This window comes from Copadichromis virginalis, linkage group LG5 (assembly GCF_057382275.1).
Source record: "Copadichromis virginalis isolate Kocher_CV1m ecotype Utaka linkage group LG5, C_Virginalis_male_GT1.1, whole genome shotgun sequence".
Lineage (NCBI taxonomy): Eukaryota > Metazoa > Chordata > Actinopteri > Cichliformes > Cichlidae > Copadichromis > Copadichromis virginalis.
This window is the reverse complement of record NC_140622.1, coordinates 15,921,611-15,947,353: the sequence shown is the minus strand read 5'-3', so window position 1 is coordinate 15,947,353 and position 25,743 is coordinate 15,921,611. Positions and strand designations below refer to the sequence as shown.

Below are 25,743 nucleotides of genomic sequence, written 5' to 3'. Positions count from 1 at the left end.
TCTTTAGTTTCCAGTGACAAATGTCTCTTCTCTTCTTTGTTTTAGTTTTTTTGTTACACTGGCTTATTTGTTGTCACTGCATATTCTTGTTTCCTTTATGGAATCTCCATTTCCTGTTTCTGTCATCTGCTCTTTCATTGTAAATATTCTGCATCTCTAATTTTCTCTCTGTGTGCCCTCTTTGTAAAATGTAGTGATTTTGTGGTTCCATTTTTCAATGTGACTTTGTTTTTTAGAATTATTTCTTGGTGTTTAATTTTCATACTGGAATTTGCTGTATGATGTGCGTAAACCCTGTCCAAGGCCCATGTGTGTATTCCCTGAACGCTGTGTTGTGCAACAGTGGTGGTTCAGTATAAAAGTTTAATAAGCCCTTGGTGCAATGAGAGAAGATGAGCTCTGGATAATAACCTAACCTTTCCAATGGCTCCCCCACTCTCTGCTGCCCGTTTAACACACATACATGCACATACACTCTCCTCCCTAACTAAATATGCATGTTTGTGTTGTCCCAGTTCCCAATATAGACTCTTCTTTGAGGACTGATATACAGACATGGGCAAATTCTTGTATCATAGATTTAAAACAACAAAAAACAGAGGATAGATAGCTTTGGTGTTTTATTGATGTGTACTTGTGGTGGACATTTTGAGTTAGGCAACAAGGTAAAAATCAGTGTTAAGAGGCTGATATACATCTAAAATATGTTACTATTCTACTTTATTGAGTAAAATTGGTAACATGGTCAAAGAAGAAAAAGGCCTTCTCTTAGAATTTGCTGTTCAGCAGAGAAGCAAGGGCAGAAATAAATGGCACCTCGGTCTCTTGTCCTTAACTAAAGCTAGTCTTCTGTCCTGTGGGAATACAGCAGATGGATGTATAGATATGTTTTTGTCTTTAAAAATGGTTTGGAAAGAAATGGTCTGGTATTCAAGTAATTGAAATTTTGGTAATTTGTTTTTCTTTTGTTATTCTTTATCATGTTGGTATTGCAGCGAGTTCCTTTCTCTCTGTTTGTGTGTTTAGATTAATTTAATTCAGGTTTATTTATATAGCAGTATTCCCTGTTAATCTCTACAAAATAAAGCATTCAGGATAACAGTGTTTAATTTTGTTTATTTGCCATTTAGATTTTGACTGCTTCAATTTAACAACCTTCGTGTCATGTTACAGATTATGAGAAACCTACCTGCTGCTTAGTGTAAACACAACTGACTGTTCAGAGAGCGGTTGATAATTTTCGAACCCCTTCATCAGCTTGAGCAATTTCCAAATACAAAGCTGACCTTGGCTGGTTAACAGCCTTCTTCTCTACTCTCACCATCTTTCTCCCACTTGCATCTCTAGCTTTTATGTCTCAGCTTTATTCCAGATGTCTTGTGTTTCCTGCCTCTTTTTGCCTCTTTATCTCCTTCTCGCTGCGATGCTTTGATGCTTTTTCACTCTTTGCACATGTTCACAGTGCAGTGTCCCTGTGCACTTCCTTTTTTCTCCCCGTTCTTCTCTCCTATTGTCTTGCATGCAGATATACACTCAAACACACTCACACGTTCTCTCCATCTTTACCAATTGAAGAAGTGCTCTTGTTCCCAGGCAGACTGGGTGGTCTTGTGGTGGAGCGATGAGGAAGGAGGGAGGGAGAGATTGAAGAGGTTCATATGGTCAAACTTCAGAAGAGAAATAATAGCTGATGTCCAAAATGTGTTTTTGCTGTGCCCTATCTTCCTGTGTTTGCATGTGTTTTTATTCATCATATTTTACTTCCTGTACAGACCATGTGATCAGTCTTTGATGAATTTGCCGGCATCCTTCTCTGGAAGGAGTCCCATGTGCCGGACATATATTTATAGTACAGTGTGCACATGTGTTTTTCTGGAAATGTTTGGTATATCTGATAAGGAATCTGGTTCATATTTCCTTGTTTGACTGTGGACCTTTTGGGGGGGATTGAGGCAGATGAGAGAAAGTCAAGCTAAGATTGATAGGGGAAGAGGTTTGTAAAGAGGTATAGGGAAGGAATAATGAGAGGGAAAGGGAAAGAGAAAAAGGAGGGTTGGAAAGGAGGATTGCAAGAGAAGGAGAGGCAGAGGAATGTGTGAAAAGACCGAGGCAGACATGTCAGAGAACAAATTGAAAATGCCAATTTCACTTTAGCCCCCACCAGCTCACGCGCTTACAGCCCAGCCCCGGCCTCTTATTCCATGTGTAAATGAATGGTGTCCACAGAATAACACACAATCACCTCTCTATCCATCTTGCCCTCGCTATTTCCCTTTCACCCTTTCTGCTGCATTACCTGCTCTATACCCCCTCTCCCTACCCTCTTTGTCATCCTTCCTTTTCACCATCTTTTTGTTGTTTTCACTCCACTTCTGAGCTTTTGATCACAAATTCCAAGTATTTTCACATCTTCTATCGGTTTTTTCTTTTCTGTTTGCCCATCCACTTTGCTTTTCACACCCTACCTTATTATTTTGTACTGTGCCAAGGCTAATGTTTTGTCTTAAAAATCTAGTTGTAATGCAATAGCACTGTCTAAATTCAGAACTTACTATATCTACAGTGAGACTGTAAAAGTTGTCTCTTTTCTTTTTCTTTTTCTTCAGTGTTCTGTAGGCCAGCTTCCAGGTAGAGTTGCTCAAGTAAAAGTTTCAGTAGTTCACAGCTGCTAAATAAATTAGAGTGAGCCTGAAAACACATTTTGAAAGAATTTGCCTTTAAAATCAGCTCTAAGAGCAAAGTGGTATTTTTTCTGAGATGCATGGAGACGTCTTTCTTTATTCGGATATCAGCGTCTCAGCCTTCAGGGCCCGCTAAATGTAAATCATCCAATCACAAAAAAAGTGATGAAAGAATTAATCAGCCATTCACACATTGTGACATTGCTGTGTCCTCTCATTTTCTTATCTTCTCAGTGCACATTTTTTAGTCCTTTCCTCCCTCAAATATATTCAAATTCACTGTTATTACAGATGTCAGGATAAATCTCACAGTATCACACTGGAGTGGGTGATATCACATAGTGGCAAAGTTGTAGCTAGATTCAATCTTTGAGGGCTCATAGCCCCGAGCTTGGGGCTTTCACGTTGGATTTTATCACCACTCTACTAGAAGAGAAAAGTCCTGCTATCTCTCACCCAGGGAGATACTGGAGATACTGACCATACCAGAGGTAGTGAGAGGGGCTGGGCACCATTAGGTCATTATCTGAAGTCTCACCAGCCGTCACCTCAACATTGCTGCTGACAACACACCCATCTTGTCATATAGTGTCTGCTTTATGTCGTGTGAAATACAGCTAACAAAAGAGACGTTAATAATGTAAAACCTGTCTCGGTGAAGTCTGTGAAGTTCTTGATGAAGATGTTGTATTTACCTCACATCAGCAGGGGTTATTGGGGAGGCGGTGTAATTTCTAAAGCGGCATTTTATTTGCTGGTGATAATTGTCATTGATAATTTATATGTTGGGAGTTTGGGCAGGGACTCATAGGAGCTCTTTTCTCCGTTACCCGTTCAGTTAACACGCCGCCATCACATCACCGCTTTTGAAGCTTGTTGTCTCATTTAAAGCAATTCCGTAAAACTGATTATGCCAACGATGAGTCAATTACATTTCAACTCTTATTAGTTCAGGATGCAAAAATGAAATTAGATGAGAATATTATTGTCAGAGATATATTATGCATTTCATTCATCACTGGAATGGAATGAGTCATACAGTGATGGGGATTCCAATCTCTTAATCAACTCTGCGCTCTGCCAGGCAGCGGCGGATGTGCCATGTGTAAAAATCACAATATAGCCTGTCTCTCATCATTCATTTTTATGGCCCTTCAACTCTGTGAGCACCGCAGGGTATGACATTACTACCAACCACTAGCTTAACTGAGTTTGCTCTTGGTATTAGCTGTGGTTTTTTTTTTTTCCCTCGCTCTTATGAATTTATTGAAAGAATTTTATTGAAAGATGGAATGTTTTCTGATGATGATGCTGATGTAAGAAAAATGTTGAATGGATGAGTATGAATTGTAATCTTGTTCTCTTTGTTTTATATTTCAGTATAATTATGAGGGCAATGACATCAGCGACCTGCCTGTCGACCTGTCTGTAGTTTGGAATGGAAACTTTGTCATTGACAACCCCTATAACATTAAAGGTGAGTAATATTAAAGGTTACTTATGGTAGGAACTGAATGTGGTTGAATGCGTTAGATTTGTCTTAGAAACCGGGAAGGAATTCAGTGTCCTGCAGTGACGTACAACATTTTTTTTTTTTTAACCTTAACAATTATATTTATGACTCCAATCAGTATGTATTATGTAATAATCACCCAATCATCTTTTCTGCTTCATGAATGGCACATTACCCCCAAATACTACAGTCAAAAAGCAGCCATTGCTGGCCTATTGAGAGATTGAGTGGCTTCCTCCCACAGTCCAAAGACATGTATGTTAGGTTAATTGGTGGTTCTAAATTGGCCATAGCTGTGAATGCACTGGGCCCTGCAACAGACTCGTAACCTGTCCACAGCTACCTCTTGCCCTATGACGGCTCCACCCCCACCACAACCCAGATGGATGGATTAGTGGGTGGGTGTTTTTAGTTGGTTAGCTGTTTTAAATTACCATAGATACTGTTACATTTTGACACAATCTTTCACAGTTACATATTTGAGAACCGTATCTAGATGACTGTGTGTGTATTTGTGTGTAGAAGAGGCAAAACAGTCACATTATTAAACTGTTTGTGCTAACAAAAGAGAAAAAGCACAGTTAAACACTGCACCCAAGGAATGTGCTCAAATCTTCTGTCAATGCCAGAGAGTTCACATATTCTAGTTTTGGTCATTTGTATTCACTAATGCATATATTGAATAATAATTATGTCCGTCAAGGCTCAGGTTCCACCCCACGAGACTCTTTTGTCATGGCTAATGGGTAGCAACTAGTGTCAAAGGGATCAATGTAATTGATATTTTCTCTCTCTAAATGTTTTAAATTTCAGTATATTGAGCCATGTTTGGGATGTACAGTGTGTGCATGTTGTAGAGCAATGAGGCTAATTTCTGCTTTGTTTGCAAATTGTCCAATTTGAACAAAGCAGAAATTGGCAAGCGTCATGAGTCGAGGTGCAAAAGACCGCTACACTGTTAGTGTCTTAGGTTTACACCAACTAATATTCAAAAACACATAACCCTTTGCATTTTAAACAGATTTTTACCATGTTTTGTATGCATATTGTTGCATTTTCCTGTTTGTTAATCTCTTTAGTGTTGTAGGCATCCGTGTGTATCTTGACTTGTGTTATTTTAATGTGATAGTGCATAGAAGACATATTTCTTTAAACTGTATTAGAGTGCATTATATTTGATTTAATGTGAAACCACACCTCATCCAGGAACCTTGGGGGGTAATAATTAAACTCATATACATTCTCAGTGCACCACTGTGGGAGAAGACAATGAGATCATGTCTGTTGGATATAATTACTGGTAAAAGTCTTTATAATGCTGTCTTCGTAATTATTGTGGGTTGTAAAGCACAGTGGGGGATGTAACATTATTCCCCTGCTGTGAGGTAAAGTAACATCATCGCCAGTTCGATATAGTCTGTGGATGACAAGCACATTGAGTTTTGTACAACAGAGGGAGTAGCATAGTCTGCTCCTGGTTGTTACTCATTAATGTTTAAGGACACAACAAGTAATGGGTATTTTGGATGTAGTATTTAATGCCAGAATTTGCCGTTATATCTTACATGTTTGTGAGTTAGTGATTATTGCCATTTGTCAGTAAGGAAACACCACATCACTCTGTGCTGTTTATTGATCGCTCTTTGTAGTCTAATTGAGCCAAGCAAGCTGTTGTAGTCTTAAATGTCAGATATCTCTCAGTATGAGTGGTGTAACTGGTCTACATGTGTTTGTACCATGTAAACAAAGGCGTGTCTGTAGTATTGTAGTCTTTACTTCATCACTTTGTGCATTGTGTGTTAACTCAAATGTAACACATCAAGCAGTGACCTACAGCCTAAATATGACTCTCGTCTTCTTCTCCCTTCACTGCCAGCCACCTCTGTATTTCTCAGTGATGATAATCATCTAGTAGAGTGCAAGTGATGCTCACTCATCTTAAATACTGATAGGTTAATGTAATTAAAGGCGAGTCGTTTAGCAGCCAGTAATTGGCATAGGGTTTCTTTAAAGCTGCTCCATGACCAATGGGATTTGGGGAAGGAATAGCAGAGAAAGAGAGAGGAAAGATTTACTCTTCTGTTCCTCGTGCCTTTGGGAAATCGGGCCTTAACTCAACTTTGGCTCAGTGACACTGAAGAAGTTTTGAAATTTTATGATAAAGCTGAGGAAGTGAAAATAAAGCAATTTAATTTCATTCAAAAGAAAACTGTCAGGTTTCTTATCTGCTTATTTCAGTCTGAAAATAAGATAGTCTTTGACTGGGGGGAGTTACAATCCAGCTGATAAGCAGCAACATAAGAGACTGGTGCAAGGATTTATAAAAACAAGGAGAATATGCAAACTCCACAGAGAGGTCCCAGCTGGGAAGTAGGTCTAAACCTTCTTTGATGTCTTTGAGGCCACAGTGCTAACCGCTAGCACACCCTGTCATTTCTAACATATTATATTGACTGGATGTTTTATTCACTTGGTAGCCTCAGTTCAACAGTAATAATTTCATGATGCTTCATTTCTCCCTCCTTCTCTTCAGCTCACCTGTATAAGTGCTACGCACTGAGGGATAGCTGTGGGATGTGTTTGAAGGCAAACCCCAGGTTTGAGTGCGGCTGGTGCGTTGGGGAAAAGAAGTGCTCCCTGAGACAGGAGTGTACTCCCCCAGAGAGCACTTGGATGCATGCCACAACAGGAAACAGCCGCTGTGCTCACCCCAAGATCACCAAGGTAAGACTTGATAATAATGACACATGCTTACACATATTGTATTGCAGTTAAGCATGATTCCAAGATAACAGATGGTACACGTCTTGTTGTGCAAATGTACCCACACATGCACACAGACCCCTATATCCAGACATATAACTACATGCAGAGTGGACTGTGCACAACAGAAATATTCTCTTTGACACAACAAAATTGAAGAGAAAAATAAAGCAGAAATAGTTAATTTTTTTGTAATTTCTCAGCTCATTATATCACAACATTTCAAAAACCCTTTTGAATGAAAGCTGTTTGAGCAAAGAATGTGAATCATAAAGTGTCCACATTCATCATTAGCCCACTTTAAAAACAACATTGCATGGAACAGCTAAATTCAAGGTAAAAAGAATAGGCTTCTCTAAGCACTGCTAAAGCACACACTCACGCTGCTGATTGGTTGTTCATGACCTAGCAACTCACTGCAAACAACTCAGGGGTCTAAGAAGAGAGGCTTCACATTACAGTATGTTACTTGTAAGCAGGCTATGATTGCCTCTTATGTGTTTTTTCTACAAGAATCCAAGCCAGATCATTAGTAAAAACAAATTTTTCAAAAGAGGAGCTTTGAAAAGTCTTCCTGCTCTGTGTCATTGTTTGGCCCCGGAGAGTGAAGGGGACATCCTAGGAGGGCAGACAGCAGAGAGGATAGACAACTTAGAAGCCAACACTAAGACTGCAACAGCAACACAGATGGGCTGGCAAGGAGGAGGCAGTTCACACACTCCAAGACTGAACACACTGACGAGATCAGAGACGACGGCTTCACACAGAAGCGCACACAGACACACACATGCACCTAAATGAAGAGTTAGGGAGGGTGGTTGTCTGGAGAGAGACAAAGAAGCCGAGGATGTGGTAGTGCGTTAATTGTGTCCCGCCACGGGTGCTGAATATGTGCGTGCACATGTGCATGTGTTCATCTGACAGGCTGGCAGAGCCGAGGCGTCTAAACACCATAGCGTAACCATCTGTTGCCACTAGTAACCGTGGCGGTGGTCCTCGTCTGAGTGCGACCTGGGTCACAGTTCCTACAGCTCACCACTGGGACTAGTGCACACACAGTGCGGTTTGAAAGCAATGCACTGCTGTGTGAGACGCGTCCTGACATTCAGCCCTCTCGTCAGTCTGTCTTCTTCCATTTTTACTGTGTCTCCAACAGTGATTCAAACTTTCAGCCAAGCATTTCTTCCTTTAAATGTATCTCAAATAAGCTGAAGAATCATCTAAATTCTTCAACTTAAATGAGTGTGAAATATATGTTTAATATCCATGCTCATTTCATTGATGTTGACTTGTGTGACTGAAGCCCTCAGTCCATTTCCTGTGTGACACGGGCTCGTCTCTTTGAATGTGTAATGAAGATACTGGTTAATTGGAGCTCTGGCACATAGATAAAACCATTTGCTAATGCTCCCTCTCTCTTCGTGCTCGTTTCAGTTATCTCTTTGAAACAAGCATGCAGAGGCAACTGGGTTGTGTGTGCGTGCTTGCGGGAGAGAAACGGGAGGTGGTAGGGGGGTTGTGCTCACAAGCATGTGCCGTTGCATGCATATGTAGGGGTAAATCCTGCCCTTGGGCAAGATGTTGGTGGCAGTCAAAAAGCTGGCAAAGAGCTTCAAAAAGCAGCAGGAGAAGAGACGCACTGCAAGTTTGAGAATGCAGAAGAAGAGACAAAGAAGTGGAGAAGAAAGAGACACTGGGGGAAGCGTTATCACCAAGCTGCGCCGCTGGCCTCACCTCTCTTCTCCACCTTTGACATTTACAGTTTGACATTTAACGCCAAAAGAACATCTGCAGATGACAAAGAAAATCTCTCCTTTTTCATCCGCCATTTTATCTTCTCCTGCCCCCCGCCCCCCAAAGAGCATCACATTGGCCACACAAATTGAATATTATTCCACTTCTTACCAACCATTTGGTCAAATCCCCTTTTCCCTGTTTCATCTTTTTTTTCTTTTTGCCTGATTCAGCCTGCTTTGTTCATTTATGCAGCATGCTAACTGCTGTGTGGCCAATAGCTGGTGGATTAACCACTAATTTCATTTGGACCAAGGAATGTGTGTTCAGCTGGGGAGGAAACACCACTGGAGACACACATGTGTGCACAACATACACACAGTAAGAGCTGTCAGAGCAGCAAGTGTTTAACTTATTTAGTGTTATTTCTGAGTGGGCTATTGTCCAGTTGATATTTTTCAGTAGTGTGCGGTGTGGCCACTGTGCCACTAACAGCTTTGGCACCTAGTACTTCTCTCCAAATTCAGCAATTAATGTTTTAGGTACTAAATGATGATTTTAGACATTGTAAGAATTTGGCTGTTAAGCTGATGAAGTGCTATTTTTATTGTGCTGCGTTTTTGTGCACTGACATTGTGCACAAAGATTAATTAGTACTTCCTTCCAAGCAAGCAAGAAAATACTCCCTGCGTGTGTGTCTTTGAGCCTGCGCTAACACTCACACAAGCCAGCAAGACTCACAATGGTGCCCACACATTCTCAGAAGCCTCCAAATGAAAATAAAGTAAGCTACAACTTAGGTAGTCTGTATTATATTCTCAAAATGGCATTCAAAGCCACATGGATAGGGACACACACACATACTCTCTATGCCACTGTGTCCCAGTGTAGCACAGCAGTGTCCTGGTACTGGCCCTGGATGCTGCCTGGCCCTCCATTATCCATCATCTCCTGCCTGCCATCTCCTAGGGGACAGGAAGAGCATCACAGCTAGCCCTTAGAAACCAATTAAAACAACGCAGGCCATTCCAGTCTGTGTGTGTGGGAGGGTTGCATTTTTAGGGTTTTAGCACGTGGTAAGCTCCATGTGTTTATGTGTGAGTGTTTCTTGATGTTGTATATGTATTAAAGTGCATAAATGGATCTGATGGCCTATCATTTCTCCCTCATGTACTGCTTTAGTGGTTTTTGCCTTTGCCAGTTTTCTTTATGTCCCATCTCTTTTTTGTAGCTAGTCACATTTGTTTTTCTCATCCTTTATGGTTTTTTGGCAACACTTTTTTTAAATTTCCATCCCTTCCACCGACTATTTCCTCTATCTATTAACTATTCAGTATTTTTCATTTTCCTTTCCCTTATTTTGAATCTCATCCTTTGGTCTCATTGTTCCCTTACCTTCTATCTTCCTTACCCTCTTGCTTGCAACCTCCTTATTATCCATATAGAGATAGATATTGTTCTGTTTACGGGTGTTGATTGACCATGCTTCTGTGATTTGCTGATTGTATTTTGGGGCTAAAAAGTAAGCCCCCACTGTTACAAAAATAGGAGTATTTACCCACTGTTGGGTAAATACTTACCGTGCTCATTCATAAAGGGGAGGATTGTAACTGGATGTCAGCCACGATGATGTCCTAATTAAGCTCGTGTACTTGTTTAATGATCAGAGTTCAGCCAGAGGGATATAATTGGCCCCGATGTGATTCTGACTTCTGACACAGATTTGTTCCTGTTCTATAAGGCTACACATCTTCAGAGCTAATATTGTTTGACTCAGTCACATGGAAACATTTAACGTTTAAAGACTTATTTGATCCCTCTCTTCTTTCACGTCATTGCCTCTATCAGATTGCTTGTGAGTTTTTGTTTTTGAAAGCCTTTCATATCACAGATAAACTCTGGAAGCCTTACACCATGTTCATATCATCTCCCCCCGTGTCCCTTGCCCGTTTCCCCCTTCCCCCTCCTCCTCCTCTAATTTGCAGATGCTATCTGTGCACTGCTTCTTAGCCATCCACAATAGGCCTGACATAAAGCCTCAAATACATCGGGACAAGTCAGCCACAAAGAGAAAAAAGCGAGTATGAATGAGTGTAGAGCGTTATGATGGTGAGAGGAGAATAGAGCGAGTGTTTAGGCTGGTGGCTTTTATCAAAAAGGGCGCTTTGTTTGTGTTGTTTGGTTGTGGATGGAACAACGTGCATGCGTGTATGCGTCTCACTCTGTGTCTTTGTGTGTCTATGTGCTTGATAAGCCAGTGCTTATAGAGAAAGAGAGGTTGATTACCATATCTAAAGATTGTGACTGAGCACTGCTGCATGCCAGTCATTCTTTTGTCTCCAGCTAAAATCTATACATTTGGGCACACTGTCAAAGACGGAGACAGAGACTGAAATAAAAGACACAAGTTCAAGATGGAGTGCCAGCTGATAAATAGCCATTAATTAATATGTGCAGCATTTCATTTCTGGCTTGCATGACACTGGGCTTTGTTCCCATTGTGTGTTTGTATTAGTGGTTTTCTAAACACCTGTGGCTTTTACTAACCTGCCACCTTTTCCATAGTGTTAGACTGGGTATCATTGTAGTGCCAGGTGGGGAAATATTTGAGTGGGTTGAGAGGTTAATCTAATTAATCTGTAAGACTGTAGATAAGCTTTAAAGAAGCTGAATATTGCAGAACATATTTTCATTGTTGGCATGGTGTCAGTAAGATTGATACTGTCATTATGTCTGAGTGGTAAAAATGAAGCTACGACTGCTGCTTAGCTTGGTACAAAGACTGAATACAAGATGTGGCAGCTGCAATGGCTCTACCTATTGCCATGTTATAATATTTCTGTTTTACACAAACAAGCCATAATATGTTAATTAGTGACTTTTGGTGCTGATAGCTGGATTTTGTAATGATTTAGATATCTGAGCTGGCTTTTTTCCCCACCACCTTTGTTCTTTATGCTGTGTTAAGCTAACTGGCTGCTGATAGTATTTCCTAAACTATTAAATTATTTCTTTTACAAACCTGAATATTTGAATACATTATCCCTGCTGTCACCTTTTCCAGCACTTGGTGTATTCCCATCCTTTTTTAAAAAATAGATTTGTGAAGTATGCGATACACACAATGTTTCTGCTCTTAAGAGCTGTATTTATTTGACAGTTCTGCACAGGTAGCAGTTCGTTCCGATCCAGCTCTCTCTCCCGCTCGACTCTGCCGTCACATATAGACAAACAGAAAGAAGACACTGTCATCACACAATCGCCACCACCTGTGGCTCACCTGCCTCCCGGTACCGCCCCCTTGAGCTCACTGCACTACTCCTCCCCTGCAGCTGCGCCAGGGACCACACCTCCGCCACAAGATTAAATTTGTAAATTTATTAAAGCAAAGGACTAGTCGCACCACTTTTGAAGATGGCAAAGGTTTTGACCACAATCACTTAATTTCACTAGAATCACTGTCATTAAAGGATTTCTTCATAGAGAAAAAGTAAATTTGCACAGCGTAAGGTTCAGCTTTAGCGAAGCTTGACAAATGAATCAAACTGTTAATGAATCTTCGTGACAGTGCTGACCTTTGAAGGAACAAAGAGTGATATGGAGGTCAAATTGAGTGAGTTGACATAGCGGCACACGGTTTTCAGTAATTTGTTGGATGGCACAAATATTAACCGTTTTAAGTCAGTGTTTCACCAGGCTTCCAGCGCCACCTCTAAAGACTTACAAGTGGAGTGGCCCATATTCTAGTTGTTGGTGACCGTTGAACCGTCCAATCAAATAAAACATATGGGAGACTGGTCACTGTTTTACCCCTTTGTTTCAATGTTGACATGTTTGTCTGTGTCTTTGTAGAGCTTTGTGTGCCACACAGCAACTTTTTTCTACACCAAGCAAAAGATTTCTGTGTTTAAAAAAAAAAAAAGCAGGATTCATAATCAATCTTTTTTTTTTTTTTATACATTTTTTTGTGTGTGGCAACTTACACCCCCACTCCATGACATCCAACCACTAATGTCTCCCCCAATAACCCCCCTCCCTGTTGCAACAAATGACCCCACTGCCCCGCCGTGTTCTAATCCAATTAGCTTTAGCCCTAATTATACTAGTAAAGACTGATTACCATTGTCTGCATTGGGGCTGAATGAATAGAGCCATGATTAGCGACTAGGCTAGCCTCGGGTAGCCATTAGCACCTCCGTACACCTGTCACAGACCTCTAGGGAAAAAAAAGCAGAAACCAGGGGTCACTATGTGTTCTAATTGTATTCAGCCTATAAATCTTCACAACATTAAAAGAGGGACGTAAGTGAGGGTTTGATGGGTAGGTCCAGGTTAAGTGTGCGAGTTGGCAAGTTGTGAATGTTTGACTGAATTGAGGTGGAGTTAATGGATTCAAGGTCATTTTTCATCGTGCTTAATGAGGTAGCAAGAATGTAATTCATGCAGAATGAAACATGACCATAATGACCTAAGTAAACTGCCATTCATGCTTAAACACAATATACGCCACATGTGTTGTTCTGCTTCACTTATGTCCTCCTTTCTTTGGTCTACCACCCAGTTGTATCCTGAGACTGGGCCCAGACAGGGAGGAACCATGCTGACCATCACTGGTGAGAACCTGGGTCTACAGTTCAAAGACATCCAGAATGGAGTCCGTATCGGCAAAGTGGCGTGCAACCCTCAGGAGGACGAATACATTAGCGCTGAGCAGTACGTTGGCGTTGTCTCTTTCTTCACCCTGTTACACCCACTGATTTTAAACCTCACTCTTTCTAAAACTCATTGCTTTCTTTTTTGTCTTGTCCCCTATTGTTGTGACACTGAGTGCTAAGCACAACGCTGTGACTCTCTCAGACCTTTGTTTCATAAAACCTTCAAAGGTTAAATGCTGTTTTCCACTAACAGACAAAACCAATTCCTCACAAATAGCCTCAAGCTGTGCATGGTGCTGCTACTTTCTGTACATGTTCAGTCCGAGTAACTCTGACAGCAACTTGAATAAAACCTGTTCAACTCAACTAATGCTCAGGTCAGGTCAAGCAGCATTGAAATACCTCATATAACTCGCCTCATTAGGATTAATTTGACCCATTTTTAGATATAAGTGGATTTAATATTATCAAAAGTGTGCAATATACATCTACTGAAAGCTATTCTTCATGAAAGGTTGTCATGTGAACACTCTAAGTTATGTTTACTGTTTTCTGGGAAATGGTGAAGTACAGCAGATTGCACAGATGTAATTTAACTCCCATTTAATAGCTGCAGTTGTATATCCTGAGTAGAACTCAGAGTAATGTATAACAGTCATGTTCAGTTTATGACTGAGCTCTTTGTTTTAACTGTTAACAGGGTGCCTCTTTGAAAAAATGTTCTTTATTTCACGTGTAAACGATATCATGTGAATCATTAATTAAATTACATTCAGAATAAGAAGAAATCTGGGGCACTGGCAGTGCCCCATTATAGCTCCTCCAAATACTGGGGCAATGAAATTACAAGATGAGTCCCACTTTCTCTTTTATGTTGTATTCATCTAAGCAGACAAGATACATTTTCTGATGAGGAAAGAATTGGTGAAGCTCGTCACAGTTGGAGGCGTCCTCAATATTCTATTTCCAACCATGTTGCTGTCATTGTACAAAAATGCCCCATTTGCTGAGTTTTGCAGCACAGTCCCAGCAGACTTGGTTTTCTTTCTGCCATCCTCGCTAAGAAGAAACCAGAAGAAATGTGACTTTGATGGTTTGACAGTCAGGAAAACAGAATGCTGTTCCACACTCACTAGTGGGTTTAGAGTAGCGTAGTGACATGTCAGTCTTGATTTATAATTTATAAACTCGTGTGTTGTTTTGTTCAGACAGAGCGGAGCAGTTTTACATTCACTTCTATCACGAGGCCGTGCTGTAGCCTAACTTTTTTTTTTCCAAACATGTTCATTTTCTCCAAGTGATCACATCCAAACGTCAAGATGGTGACGTTTAACCCGGCCAGCTCAATAATGCTGCTTTTGGCCTGTTGCCATAGCACCCGCAGGAAGAGGAGGGCGCGGTTAGCAGTTAGGCTGTCATGCTAATTAAAAGTGATGTTAGCCATACGGTGCCATTAGTGTCCCGTTTGCACTCGTCATTCCTGTGACCCCATCAGAGCCATAGCACAGAAAACAAGACGGGGTCACAGCATAGACGGCACAGGTCAAAGGTCAGCTGCGAAAGACAAGAGGATGTGCAATGACTGTTGGGCAAAACGTAGACACCTTGTTCTCACTCTGGCTTTCTGCTTCTGCCACCTCTTCTACATCAGTTTCTATGATTGGAAAGAATTGGATTGCAAGGAAGTGTGGCCTTTTCCCACCTAAGTCATCAAATATTCACTACATGGTTTAACTTCACTTTGAGAAAAGTAAATCATTGCCAGCAGTGAAGAAAAACAGAACCTAAGCTCCCTCTTTTTATTGCCTTATTAGTAGTTACTATGTGACAATTTGACATATGTTTAATTTTTTAACATTCTACATTCCACCAAAGTTATTTGATTGAGTGAGGCATAATTTATGTTGTTGTCATCTTTTTTTTTTTTTTTTTTTTTTTAAATGATGTTGTCATCTTAGCTAATGTACTTTCTAACCACGTAATACCAGCTCAGTGTAGCCACCTGTCATCTGGGCAATAATGATGCAAGCGGAGCTGCATTCCTAACTGAGATTTGTCCAGCATTTTAATCATGGCCTCTGTCATAGCAGGAGGACAGCGAATAAATGAAAGGGAAAGTAAAAACAATGGAAACGCACAGCATCGCAATGTGAAATTCATTGTTGCGGCCGCGATGCAGTTGCCATGGCCACCTGCAGGGTGGATGGAAGCAGGAGACTTAATAACTCATCGCAGGGAGGGGAAGCTGAGGTGATGTGTAGGATATGAGCTTGTTCAATTAATCAAGCTCTTTCTTACTTCTTTCTTTCTCCTTTCTTCTCTGACTCCCTCCTTCCTTTGCGCTCTCGTGCTTTCTCTCTGTCTCATTCGTGCGCTCTAGCTAATTAACATTCAACTATGTCTCCAGTGGGTGAAACATGAAATGAGTGTGTGTGTGTGTGTGTTCTCCCTGTGGGCTACACCACCATTCCTCTCCATGTTCAATCATTTCTCCTGTGGATTTTCATTTGGCTAGCCAGCGCCCAAGGCCAAGTGCGCAGCTTATGGTTCTACAATACACGCTAATGCATGAACACACACAGAAAAGCCTTTAGTTTCGTAGCAGTTCACATTATCTCTAATAGAACATTTAGTCTGTTTTTGTTATTTTTTATGAATAAGATGGAAACTAATGAAACACTTCACTCATAAATATCTGAATGCTTTTCTGATTAGACAGAGCAGAAAAGAAGTATTCCTCATTTTTTTCTGTCCCTTTTTTTTGACCAAGTTGTCACACTATTAAGCAAACACTGAAACTGAATACATTCACTCGTTTACATAGTGATAAACTTTTTTTCCTCTTGTTTTCAGGATTGTGTGTCGGCTAAATGATGCAACAGGTTACAGAGTGCAGGAGGCTCAGGTGGAAGTGTGTGTCAGAGACTGTAGTCACCCCGACTACAAAACAGTCTCAAGCAAGGCCTTCACTTTTGTGGTAAATGTTGTTGATGTATATTACAACTGTGTTTTTGGATGATTGTAACACATGTATTTGGCAGCCACAGTCCAGTCGATAAGTGACGCTTAACTTGCTCGGCCTCTGTCTGTGTCCCTCTTTAGTCCCCATATTTTTCACGAGTCCATCCTTCCACCGGGCCGCTATCTGGAGGAACAAGGATCACTATTGATGGCAGTCATCTCAACGCGGGCAGCGCTGTGTCTGTGAAGATTGGACTTCACCCCTGCCGTTTCGAGAGGTGAGTTAATCCAGAGTGCTTGGAGTATCTACAGTATATTCTTTTAGTTCAAGTGTTTCAACCTGAAGATTTTTTGGGGGGGCAGTTTACAACAAAGTCACAGAACTCTTGTTTATGTAAGGTTTTTATAGAGGCTGATTTTTCTAAGAAAATGACAGTTTAAATTTGTGTTGTGCTGCTGTGGAGGCAGGGGACCATGTTGATTAAAGCTCTCCAAACAGTGAAGAGGAACCATTTGGCCTTACCGTTTCAAGATGTTGTAACAAATGTTTGCAGATTTACTACTGATTTACTGGGTTAAAGTGTAGCTGTTTTATTTCTGCTCTTTAGACAAATAATAGCCATGTAATGCAGAATATTTTGCCTACATCTGCTACTGTTTTTTGCCAACTTTTCCCACCGTTTGCTGCGTTTAGTAATTGTAGTTATTCCCTGTTTTTAATGTATGACATTCTTCCCTGGTCAGTGCCTTCGATTTGTGCAGGACTAGCAAAAGCAGCGAGTAACAGGATGACCTGCAGTGCTGTAATTCCCAGCAGGATGACAGTGTAGCCTTTCCCAGTGAAGCCGATATCGTTGTTCACTTCTGCTGTGGATGGCTTAAGTGCATGGCCCACATTTTCTCAAAGATATGACTATAATTTAAAAGGAATGATATGGTGTTGCTGGTAATTGGTAACTTACATTTTGCTGCTTTGAACCGATGTTTGAAATATGTAATTTTTCTCCCACCTTTTTAGTTTTTGGAATGATCTTTCTCTGCTATCTTCACGTGTCACTCAGTCTGCAAGAGGTTGTGTTTGGATTTCAAGGAGAGGAGACATTGATCCAATTTGATATGACTCTAATTCCCCTAGCCAAGAACTCCATTGTTTCTTTGAGTCTCTTGCTGGCAGACTCACAAAAAACTGGGCTCTGAACTAAATCCAATCATGTATGGTGTCTGGCAGATGGCACAAGAAAACATCACAGAAAAGATTGTTAGTTCCCTAAAACAATCGCATATATACTGAAAAGGTTTATCTGATGGAAGCTTCCTTATGGAGGTTATGTTTGTCAGATAGGAAGTGGTATAGGAATACTCCTTGTTTCCACTTTTCTTGTTTCTTTGCTTTAGAGTGGTGTTTTTTTTATTGTAGTGGTTCCGTTCTCTTAGGCAACAAGTGACAGGTTAAACTAATAAGCTTGGACCCATCAAGTTCTTTTTATATCATATCAAAAGCAAAAGTAGAGGCCAATTTAAAGCTCTGTAGCACATCCCGAGAAAGGTGAACATAATAGTCTTGGCCTTTCATTCACTGAGCAGCAATAACCTTTATGGCCAAAGTAATGAACTGGTTGAGTCTATCTCTTTAATGTGTCTTTGTATTCAGTGGGGCCTCTGCTTTAATCAAAACCTATTTACCCCGAGTCACTCATCCTCTTATCTCCCTGTGCAACCCCTTTTCTTTCCTTTTTCCTTTCTGTGTCCCCTTCTGGCTTCTTTTGTGTGGCCGCAACCTTGTCAAAAATACGTACGCGGCACCACTGGCACTCTTGACAGTGACAGCGTTGTGAAAACTGTTTCCATGGAAACACAGCACTAGTGGAATGTGAAAAACCTTTTTTTTTCTTTTTTCCATTCGTCCTTCAGTTTTTCCCGTCTGTCTTCATCCCCTCTTCAGCAGCATTTCCCTCTGAGGACCCTGTAAAAGGAAATAAAATAAAATTTCCTCCTGGGACAAAGACTCCCAATATGTCCGTTCTTGTTCAGTTGCCAAACCCCACCCGAAATCCCAGTAAAGACGCAAAAATGGATTTTTGTTCTTTCATCTTCTCCATCTTCTGTTTTATGTGGATTTTATTTCCACAGCGGATAGTGGGGGAGGATCTGTGTACAGATCAGCTTGCTCTTCTCATGTTCAAAATTTCATACTGTCCCACCTGCCTCCGTGTCTGCACCACTCATACGCGCAACCTTTTGCACATTCTTTGAGTGCTTTGTAGGGCGTTGGCAGACGTCGACTGACACAAAAAGCATACTTACACCCCGAGTAAGTGTTAATCGTGTGCCTGTGAACAGCATTTATATGGAAATTCACAAACCCTCTACACAGTACACTTGATCAACACACTGTGCACGTACACAGGTATGCCCACATAGGTTGCCATCCCCACCGCTTCTCTTCCAGCAGTGTCTTCCCTCGATGGGGAGGGGAAAGTGGAATGAGCCAGTGGAGTGGAGCACAAAGTTTCTGGCAGCAGCGCAAAGTTTCACAGCAGGTCACAGCTGGCTGGCTGTCTGCAAGGGAGGGAGTTACATCACACAGAGAGACAACCAGCCTGATCTGCCACTTCAGATCTGTTAGCCAGAGAAAGAAAAGGAGGGAAGGAGAGACGGACAGAGAGAGGGAGAGTGTGAGGGCTTTGAAGTACAACAGTGTATGATTCAGGCTGACGAAACCAGGGCTGGACAGACTGAAAGATGTTGGCCTTGTGGATGTATGACAGTCACCGCCGTGTCTGTGTTACAAGTAATTAAAAGGATGAACAAGAGTTTCCTTCCTGTGTAATTGTGTTTTTCTGTTTGGGGTGCCTAAAAACTCATTGTTTCCAGGAACTATTAGTATTAATCTTTAACTCAATCACTATGAGACACACCTTAGCCTGTGACTTCCTTTTCTCTTGTCTTCTCTTATATCTCCCTCACTTTCAGGCGGAGCACCAAGGAGATAGTATGTGTAACCCCAGCAGGCCAGGCCACGGGCCAGACACCTGTCATGGTGGACATAAATGCTGCTGAGCTGAGAAACCCAGAGGTCAAGTTCAGCTACACAGAAGATCCTACTATCCTGAAGATCGAGCCTGACTGGAGTATCGCCAGGTAAGGAACCAATCAGAGCTTTTCCCTGTGCTGCTTCCAGGACAACATAGTTGAACATTTTGGATTCATGTTTGTCTTTTTGTTTTTGTTTTTCTGTGTTGTATAGAAGAGCAAAGACAATGCAGTCTTATATTTGAGTTATCAATTAATTCTCATTGTTTACATAGTGTCTTCCAACCCTGAAGGTGATAAACACTGAATATTTTAGAGCACTTGTTAGAAAATGGAGGTGTATTGTCATGAGTTACTGTATTTTTAATGTTTTGCTCACTCGTTCATATGGCGAAGTATCAAACATTCACTGTATAATGCATCAGCATATCATGTGATGATTTCCTTATCTATAATTTATATCAATACAGTGTTTTATCTGCAATTCTGCTTGATGAACCTAGAGCTACAGAACAAAACAAATACAAACGCATGAATACATTATTAATCACCGGTGATGACTAGAGCAAATTATTGGCTTTTTTTCAACTACTCTGAAATGTGAACTTTGTGGAGAGCGTATTCCCTCACCGTTGTCACACTTGTTTTACTTTTCTAAACATATTATTTATTCAGTTTATCTTTATGTTTCTAAAGCAAATCTTTGAGAGCAGGAACAGCAGTCAAGGAGACTCCTGATGCAGTGCTGCTAGTTGATGAGCTGCAGCAGAGATGTATCTGTAAATATTACTTGACTTACTGAAATGAGTCTACATAGCCACAGGAAGATTTCCTCTTCAAACACAAGCTGTGTTGTGGAGAGAGAGGGGGGAAAAAAGCGTCCACATGCTAATGGGCTTACTAGCATGACCTAGAAACTCCCATACTTCTCAGCTGAGAAATGAAGCCAGCAAACACACCAAAACACACTCACACTGTTGACTCTCTCATTTACTTCAAACGTACTGTAGTGGTTCCAATTATTTTGTCACATGTGTAAGTTTTGGTAGGTGTTTTCCTGCTGCTTTAATTAAAATGACTAAATAAAAGTTCATTTACAGCTCTGAAAACATGTTCAAAAGTAAATCCTGAATGAAAAACCAATAAACATTGCATCTCATAATCTAAACACAGTTGCTCCAAGATGCTCAGCAAGTTAAATAATGTTCGCCTTTCGTTCAGATTTGTCAGTATTAAGTTGTTTTTCAAAAGTAACTGTACTTTGTGCAGACAGTTCACATAAAAAGCTTTTCAGGATAAGGCATAGTAAATTATCTTATATCTCAGATATTTATTTTGAAGTATCAGCTCTTACTCCACTTCTTACTTCTAAATCTTTCATCATGTGAAACAGGTGTGAGTGGAAAAGGAGTCTAATTTGGAGTGGAATGAATGAAAGGTTGAGGATAGGAGAAGGCACTGTCGTCAGCCTTGGGGCTAAATAACCTTAACAATCGGCTTGTGTTTGGTGTTTCAGTCAGTGCTCCCAGAGTAGCAGTCGCATGCTTCTCTGGGCCATTTGTGTTTTTCATTTTTTTATTTTTTTATTTATCAAGCTATGCTGTCGCTGTGTCCCCTTTGGTGACCCTCTTCCTGGAGCTCTTGCAAAGAGTGCTCATTCTCACAAATTTGACTACAGAGTTTTTTGTTCTCACTCTTTCAGGAGGAGTTTCTTGGATTAACCGCACACATACATGGCTTTGTAGCAGTTGCAGGACACTACAGGATGTTTACACAGAGTAGGACAGTGTACACAGTACATCATGTAGTTTGCACTATATCTATGGAAATGATGATCCTCATAGAAATAGTCTTACCGCAGACGGACTTTTTTGCGTTGCCTTATACCTCGACAACAGAATTTTCTGTTCTTCCATCAACACGTGAAACTAACTGTAAAACATAAAAATAGCTTTGCCCACTTTTTACAGCAGACACTGTTCAGCCTCATTTAGTACCTTTAAGTCTCTGAAAAGCGGTAAACTTTCTCGCCTCAGGCAGTTTTCTCGTCCTCCTAGCTCCTCAAGCCCCATCACCCTCTGAGGGATAGTGTTACTTCAGGCCCCGAGACTGCCCTCACCTCCATACCTGCACTTGCTTCCTGTTCAACAGTTTCACTTAAACAGTGCTGTGGCACTTCTTTTTTTTGAGTCCTAGCCTTTTGCAAAATGTGTGAAATATGATTGAGTATATGATTTGTATTTTTATGCGTGTGTCTTTGTGTACACACAATAGCTGTGTGTTGCTTCTCTACTCCAGCTTTCTATGCTAGTTGTATGCTAACTTATTTAGCTCCTGTCAGAACACCTCACATCAGATAAAGTTCAGCATCGCAGGCCAGCAGAGGCTGACGAGAAGGCATTGTAGGGGAATAGGCCCCACACCCGTATTAGCTATGTCTCTACTATTCAGCGTCACATAGATCTGAATAGGTCACAGGTGTAAAGGTTACAGAAAATGTCAGATCACTGACACTGTTGCTTTGCCATGTATATCTCATACCGCTTTGCAGTTTCGGTACACTCTGATAACGTCCCCTGGGTCTCAGGCTGGTATTGGGAGGCCAGAAGCTTCAGGTTCTCATGTGTAATGCTACAAAGTTACTTGTTCTTTACTGCAGCCTGTGTAGCTGTTTAAACACACTTTGAACATCAGAGAAATCATTTCCTTAAAGTCAGCCTCCATGATTAAGTGAGTGAAAGACTACAGCAGGAGTGACTATGTGGCAAATGGCGAATCACCAACTGGAGGGCACTCTTTGCTCCCACAGAGAATGTATTATATTTTTATTGGTTGTTTGTTTTCTCCTTTTGTCTTGATTAACTTTATGTTCATCTTTCTTTTCTTTTTTTTTTTTTAGTGGAGGAACCAAATTGACCATTACTGGAACTAATCTGGCCACCATCAAGGAGCCGAAAATGAGAGCCAAGTACGGAGCTGCCAAGTCGGAAAATGTGAGTGCTTGCACACCTGTAAACACTTTATTTCACATTATAAATGCATTGATTGGACAAGTAAGGTGGACTAAAGCCCATATAGACTGCAGGTCTCTCATTCACACTGTCTTGATGCTGGCTCCCTCTCCTTATCCATGAAAAAAAGGTGATAACGCGCGCACACACACTCCTGGGACACAGACTCACACACCTGACCCATCAGTCAACCAGCCAAGGGCCCATTTTCTGTTTGTTTTTGATGTTGAATTTCCTTTTAGCAGTTTAACCTTTGAAATGTCAACCAGCAATAAAGTAGCTCTGGCAAATCCCCCTCTCTTCACCTAGCACCATGGGGCTTAGCTAACCTTTTTCCCACTCCCACTCTTAGCTAAAAGTAACAATATCCATTGTTGTTCCCTTGTCTCACCTCTCTGCAACCATTTTTATTTTTCTTGGTTAATGCATCTATTGATCTATAAAAACAGTTGTGCTTTATGTCTTGCCTCCAGCTTCAGTATGCGTCATATGGCACATAATGCATGGCTATGACATGCTGCGTTATCAGCAAAGGTCTCTCTTGCTGTATTGTGTTATCAGCTCCAGGTTGACCTCTCCAGATTCTCTGCCATTACAGTCTAATTTGTTCTACGGTGACTGATTTAAGTGTCGTGCCCCGCGGCAAATTTCCAGATGATATCAACACTGATTACAACACTGATGTTATTAAACCAGCCTCTTCCTCATTATGTTATTACTGAGACACTTAATCACTCACACCATATACCTGTGTTTTAGCTCTTATAAATATTATTGATTACGCTTGAATTAACATATGTTTTATTCAAAGATTAAAACAATTACCTGTTTTAATTTCATTCCAAAATGGCATTTTAAACAAAGTAGAAAGGTTGTTAAATAGGAAATAAATCACCCTCTCAATCTGAACTTCTTCTCATTTTCTTTGGTCTTTTCTCCTTTTACTTTTTTCCTCCTGCATTCCTAATTTATTCATCACCTGTCCCCACTCTGTTCTCTTACCAGAATTGTACGGTCCTCAACAACACCGTAATGGTGTGTCTGGCGCCCTCTGTGGCTGGATCTGACAAGGGCTTCTCGGATGTGGGCAGCAGTCCTGATGAGATTGGCTTTGTCATGGATGACGTGCGCTCTTTGCTGGTGGTAAACGAGACTTTTAGCTACCACCCGGACCCTGTGTTTGAACCTCTGAGCCCCACCGGCATGCTGGAGCTGAAGCCCAGCTCACCACTCATACTCAAGGTAAATTGCCTTGTGCTCTTAGCATTGATCTGTTTTGGCCTTGTTCAGCCTGACTTTACTTTACATCCATCACATTCTTTGTCTTTTTATTCTTGACTTTGCTCTTGACTTTTTTTTTTCTTTTTTCCACTAAACCCTTTGTCTTCTTTATGCCTCTTTTTGTTCTTGAGTCATTCTAATAATGTTTTCTATCTTGTTTTAGCCTCATCGGTCTCTTCTTGCATCACTTTCTTTGTGCCTGTGTCTCCTCTTTCACATAGTTTACCTGGAATGGGTGGAGAAATATGTTATGAATTGAGTTTGTAATTATTTAGTATTAAAGCTTTTTACGAAAGGTTACCCTTTAAAGGTGAGGGATTAATGTGCCCATATCCCAGGACTTGAGGATAAAAGGTTAGTTGAGTGCTGGCATTCACTTGACATACAAGAAAACAGTAACGGCAGATACATGTAGCAGTGTGCTAGTAATATCGAGTATTGTCAACAGTGTTAACAAATCAATCTCTCAAATAGATATTGAAAAAATATAACCAGATGCCTCCCAGTCAGCTTCCAGTGCAGCTGATAAGACACTGATGTGCATTTGAGGTGATTTGCTCCAGACATTTCTGTATAGGCTCTTCCCTTTCGCCTTTTTCTCGCGTTTCTTTCAACACGTCGTTCTTTTACATGTGTCAGCTTCGAGAGATGTGATTTCTCCACCTGCTGTCTCCATTGGGTTTTAGAGACATTTTTTTAAAAAAAGAGTTGCTTTTAAGTTGCTTTTCAAAATCAGTTGCAAAGGGAAATAATGTTTATAAAGTGGGCCCATGCATTGCTGTGCCACCTGCGCAGATTTTATACGATAACTTCTAAAGAGAGACTTCATAGACATGTTTACTCTAAGCCATAGAGGCAGTGCGCATTTGAATCCAGAGCGAATTTACCCCTCCCACTTATGCTGCCTTTTGTCATGTCACCTCTCCCCTTGAACTTCAAAGGCTTTCAGGAACGAGGGAGGAAATTATCACGCAATTTCATGGAAAACTAAAACCTTTTTTCTCTCAGCCAATCTGGGTGGAGTTTTAGAATTAAGACTCATGAGTCTCTCCTCTGTAACTTTAAATATCACCATAATGAAATGCTCTGATTGCCTTGCCATGCTCCCGGTTAAAAAAGGAAAAAAAAAGCTGCAGAAATAAGCTGCAAAGAAATGGCATCCTATTAAATAATTGCAGACAAATTAGAAGTCCATCAAAACTTTCCAGCAATTAATTCTCCCTCTTTGGAAAGCATGGAGAGCATGAGGAAGGGTAGGTGAAGATGGCACAGAAGCAAACAGAGATTTATTTACTGGACTCAATACTTTTAATGCAACCAACACATTTTTTTTGAGTCTTTCGACAGCTCGCTGTGATGTAAGCCCTCAGCTGAATCAATGAAAAAACACCACGAGTGTTAGTGTGTTAGATTAAAGGAAAACAGGTTGGGACCTCACAAAAATCACAGTAATAGTCATATTTGCAGACAGTTTAACTCGTGATTTTAGTTGGTTTCTCTGAGAGGTATTATCTGGCAGCATCAGAAGTGCTGTTGCTATGGTTACCTACATTTTACAGCACCTTGCACATCGGGCAGTGGATGAACTGTTGACATATACCTCGGAGCCAATCAGAGACAAGTGTTTGTTTTACCGTGGTCATGGCTCCAACTATGTTGCTTTTGTATAGTTTCTCTGTTTATATCAACCACCATAGACTTGACTGTGTGTAAGTAACATAAGTGTGTCTGTTTCCAGGGTCGTAACCTAATTCCTGCAGCCCCAGGAAATGCTAAGCTGAACTACACAGTGCTGATCGGGGAGACGCCCTGCATTCTCACCCTGTCTGAGAGCCAGCTGCTCTGCGAATGGCCTAATCTGACCGGAGAACACAAAGTCACTGTGAGTGAAACTTCAGGTCTATCTACATTTCTGTAATGTTTTCCGTTTGCGCGCTGTGTCTCTCTCTTCCACCCCTGACTTATCACAATCTGAGCAGATCACTGTGTCATTCAGGTGTAAGGATTTGGCTTTACAAAACCTGAACATCATCTCTCTCTAAGTTATATTGATCCTGTGTTAAATAGTACCTGTTATTTCATCAACCTGCTTCATTTAGGGGTTTTTTTGT

The 25,743-nt window shown here is 40.9% G+C and overlaps 1 protein-coding gene across 1 annotated transcript in view; it reads left to right on the top strand.

Annotated features, from left to right (window-relative positions):
- Positions 1–25,743, top strand: part of plxna1b (plexin A1b) — a 182,495-nt gene that overhangs the window by 131,919 nt on the left and 24,833 nt on the right. The window contains exons 11-19 of the mRNA XM_085456200.1: positions 4,062–4,158; positions 6,728–6,918; positions 13,253–13,404; positions 16,200–16,323; positions 16,449–16,585; positions 19,281–19,448; positions 22,240–22,333; positions 23,357–23,593; positions 25,371–25,514. Of these exons, the coding sequence (XP_085312326.1) occupies positions 4,062–4,158; positions 6,728–6,918; positions 13,253–13,404; positions 16,200–16,323; positions 16,449–16,585; positions 19,281–19,448; positions 22,240–22,333; positions 23,357–23,593; positions 25,371–25,514 (1,344 nt within the window). The remainder of the gene's footprint in view (positions 1–4,061; positions 4,159–6,727; positions 6,919–13,252; positions 13,405–16,199; positions 16,324–16,448; positions 16,586–19,280; positions 19,449–22,239; positions 22,334–23,356; positions 23,594–25,370; positions 25,515–25,743) is intronic.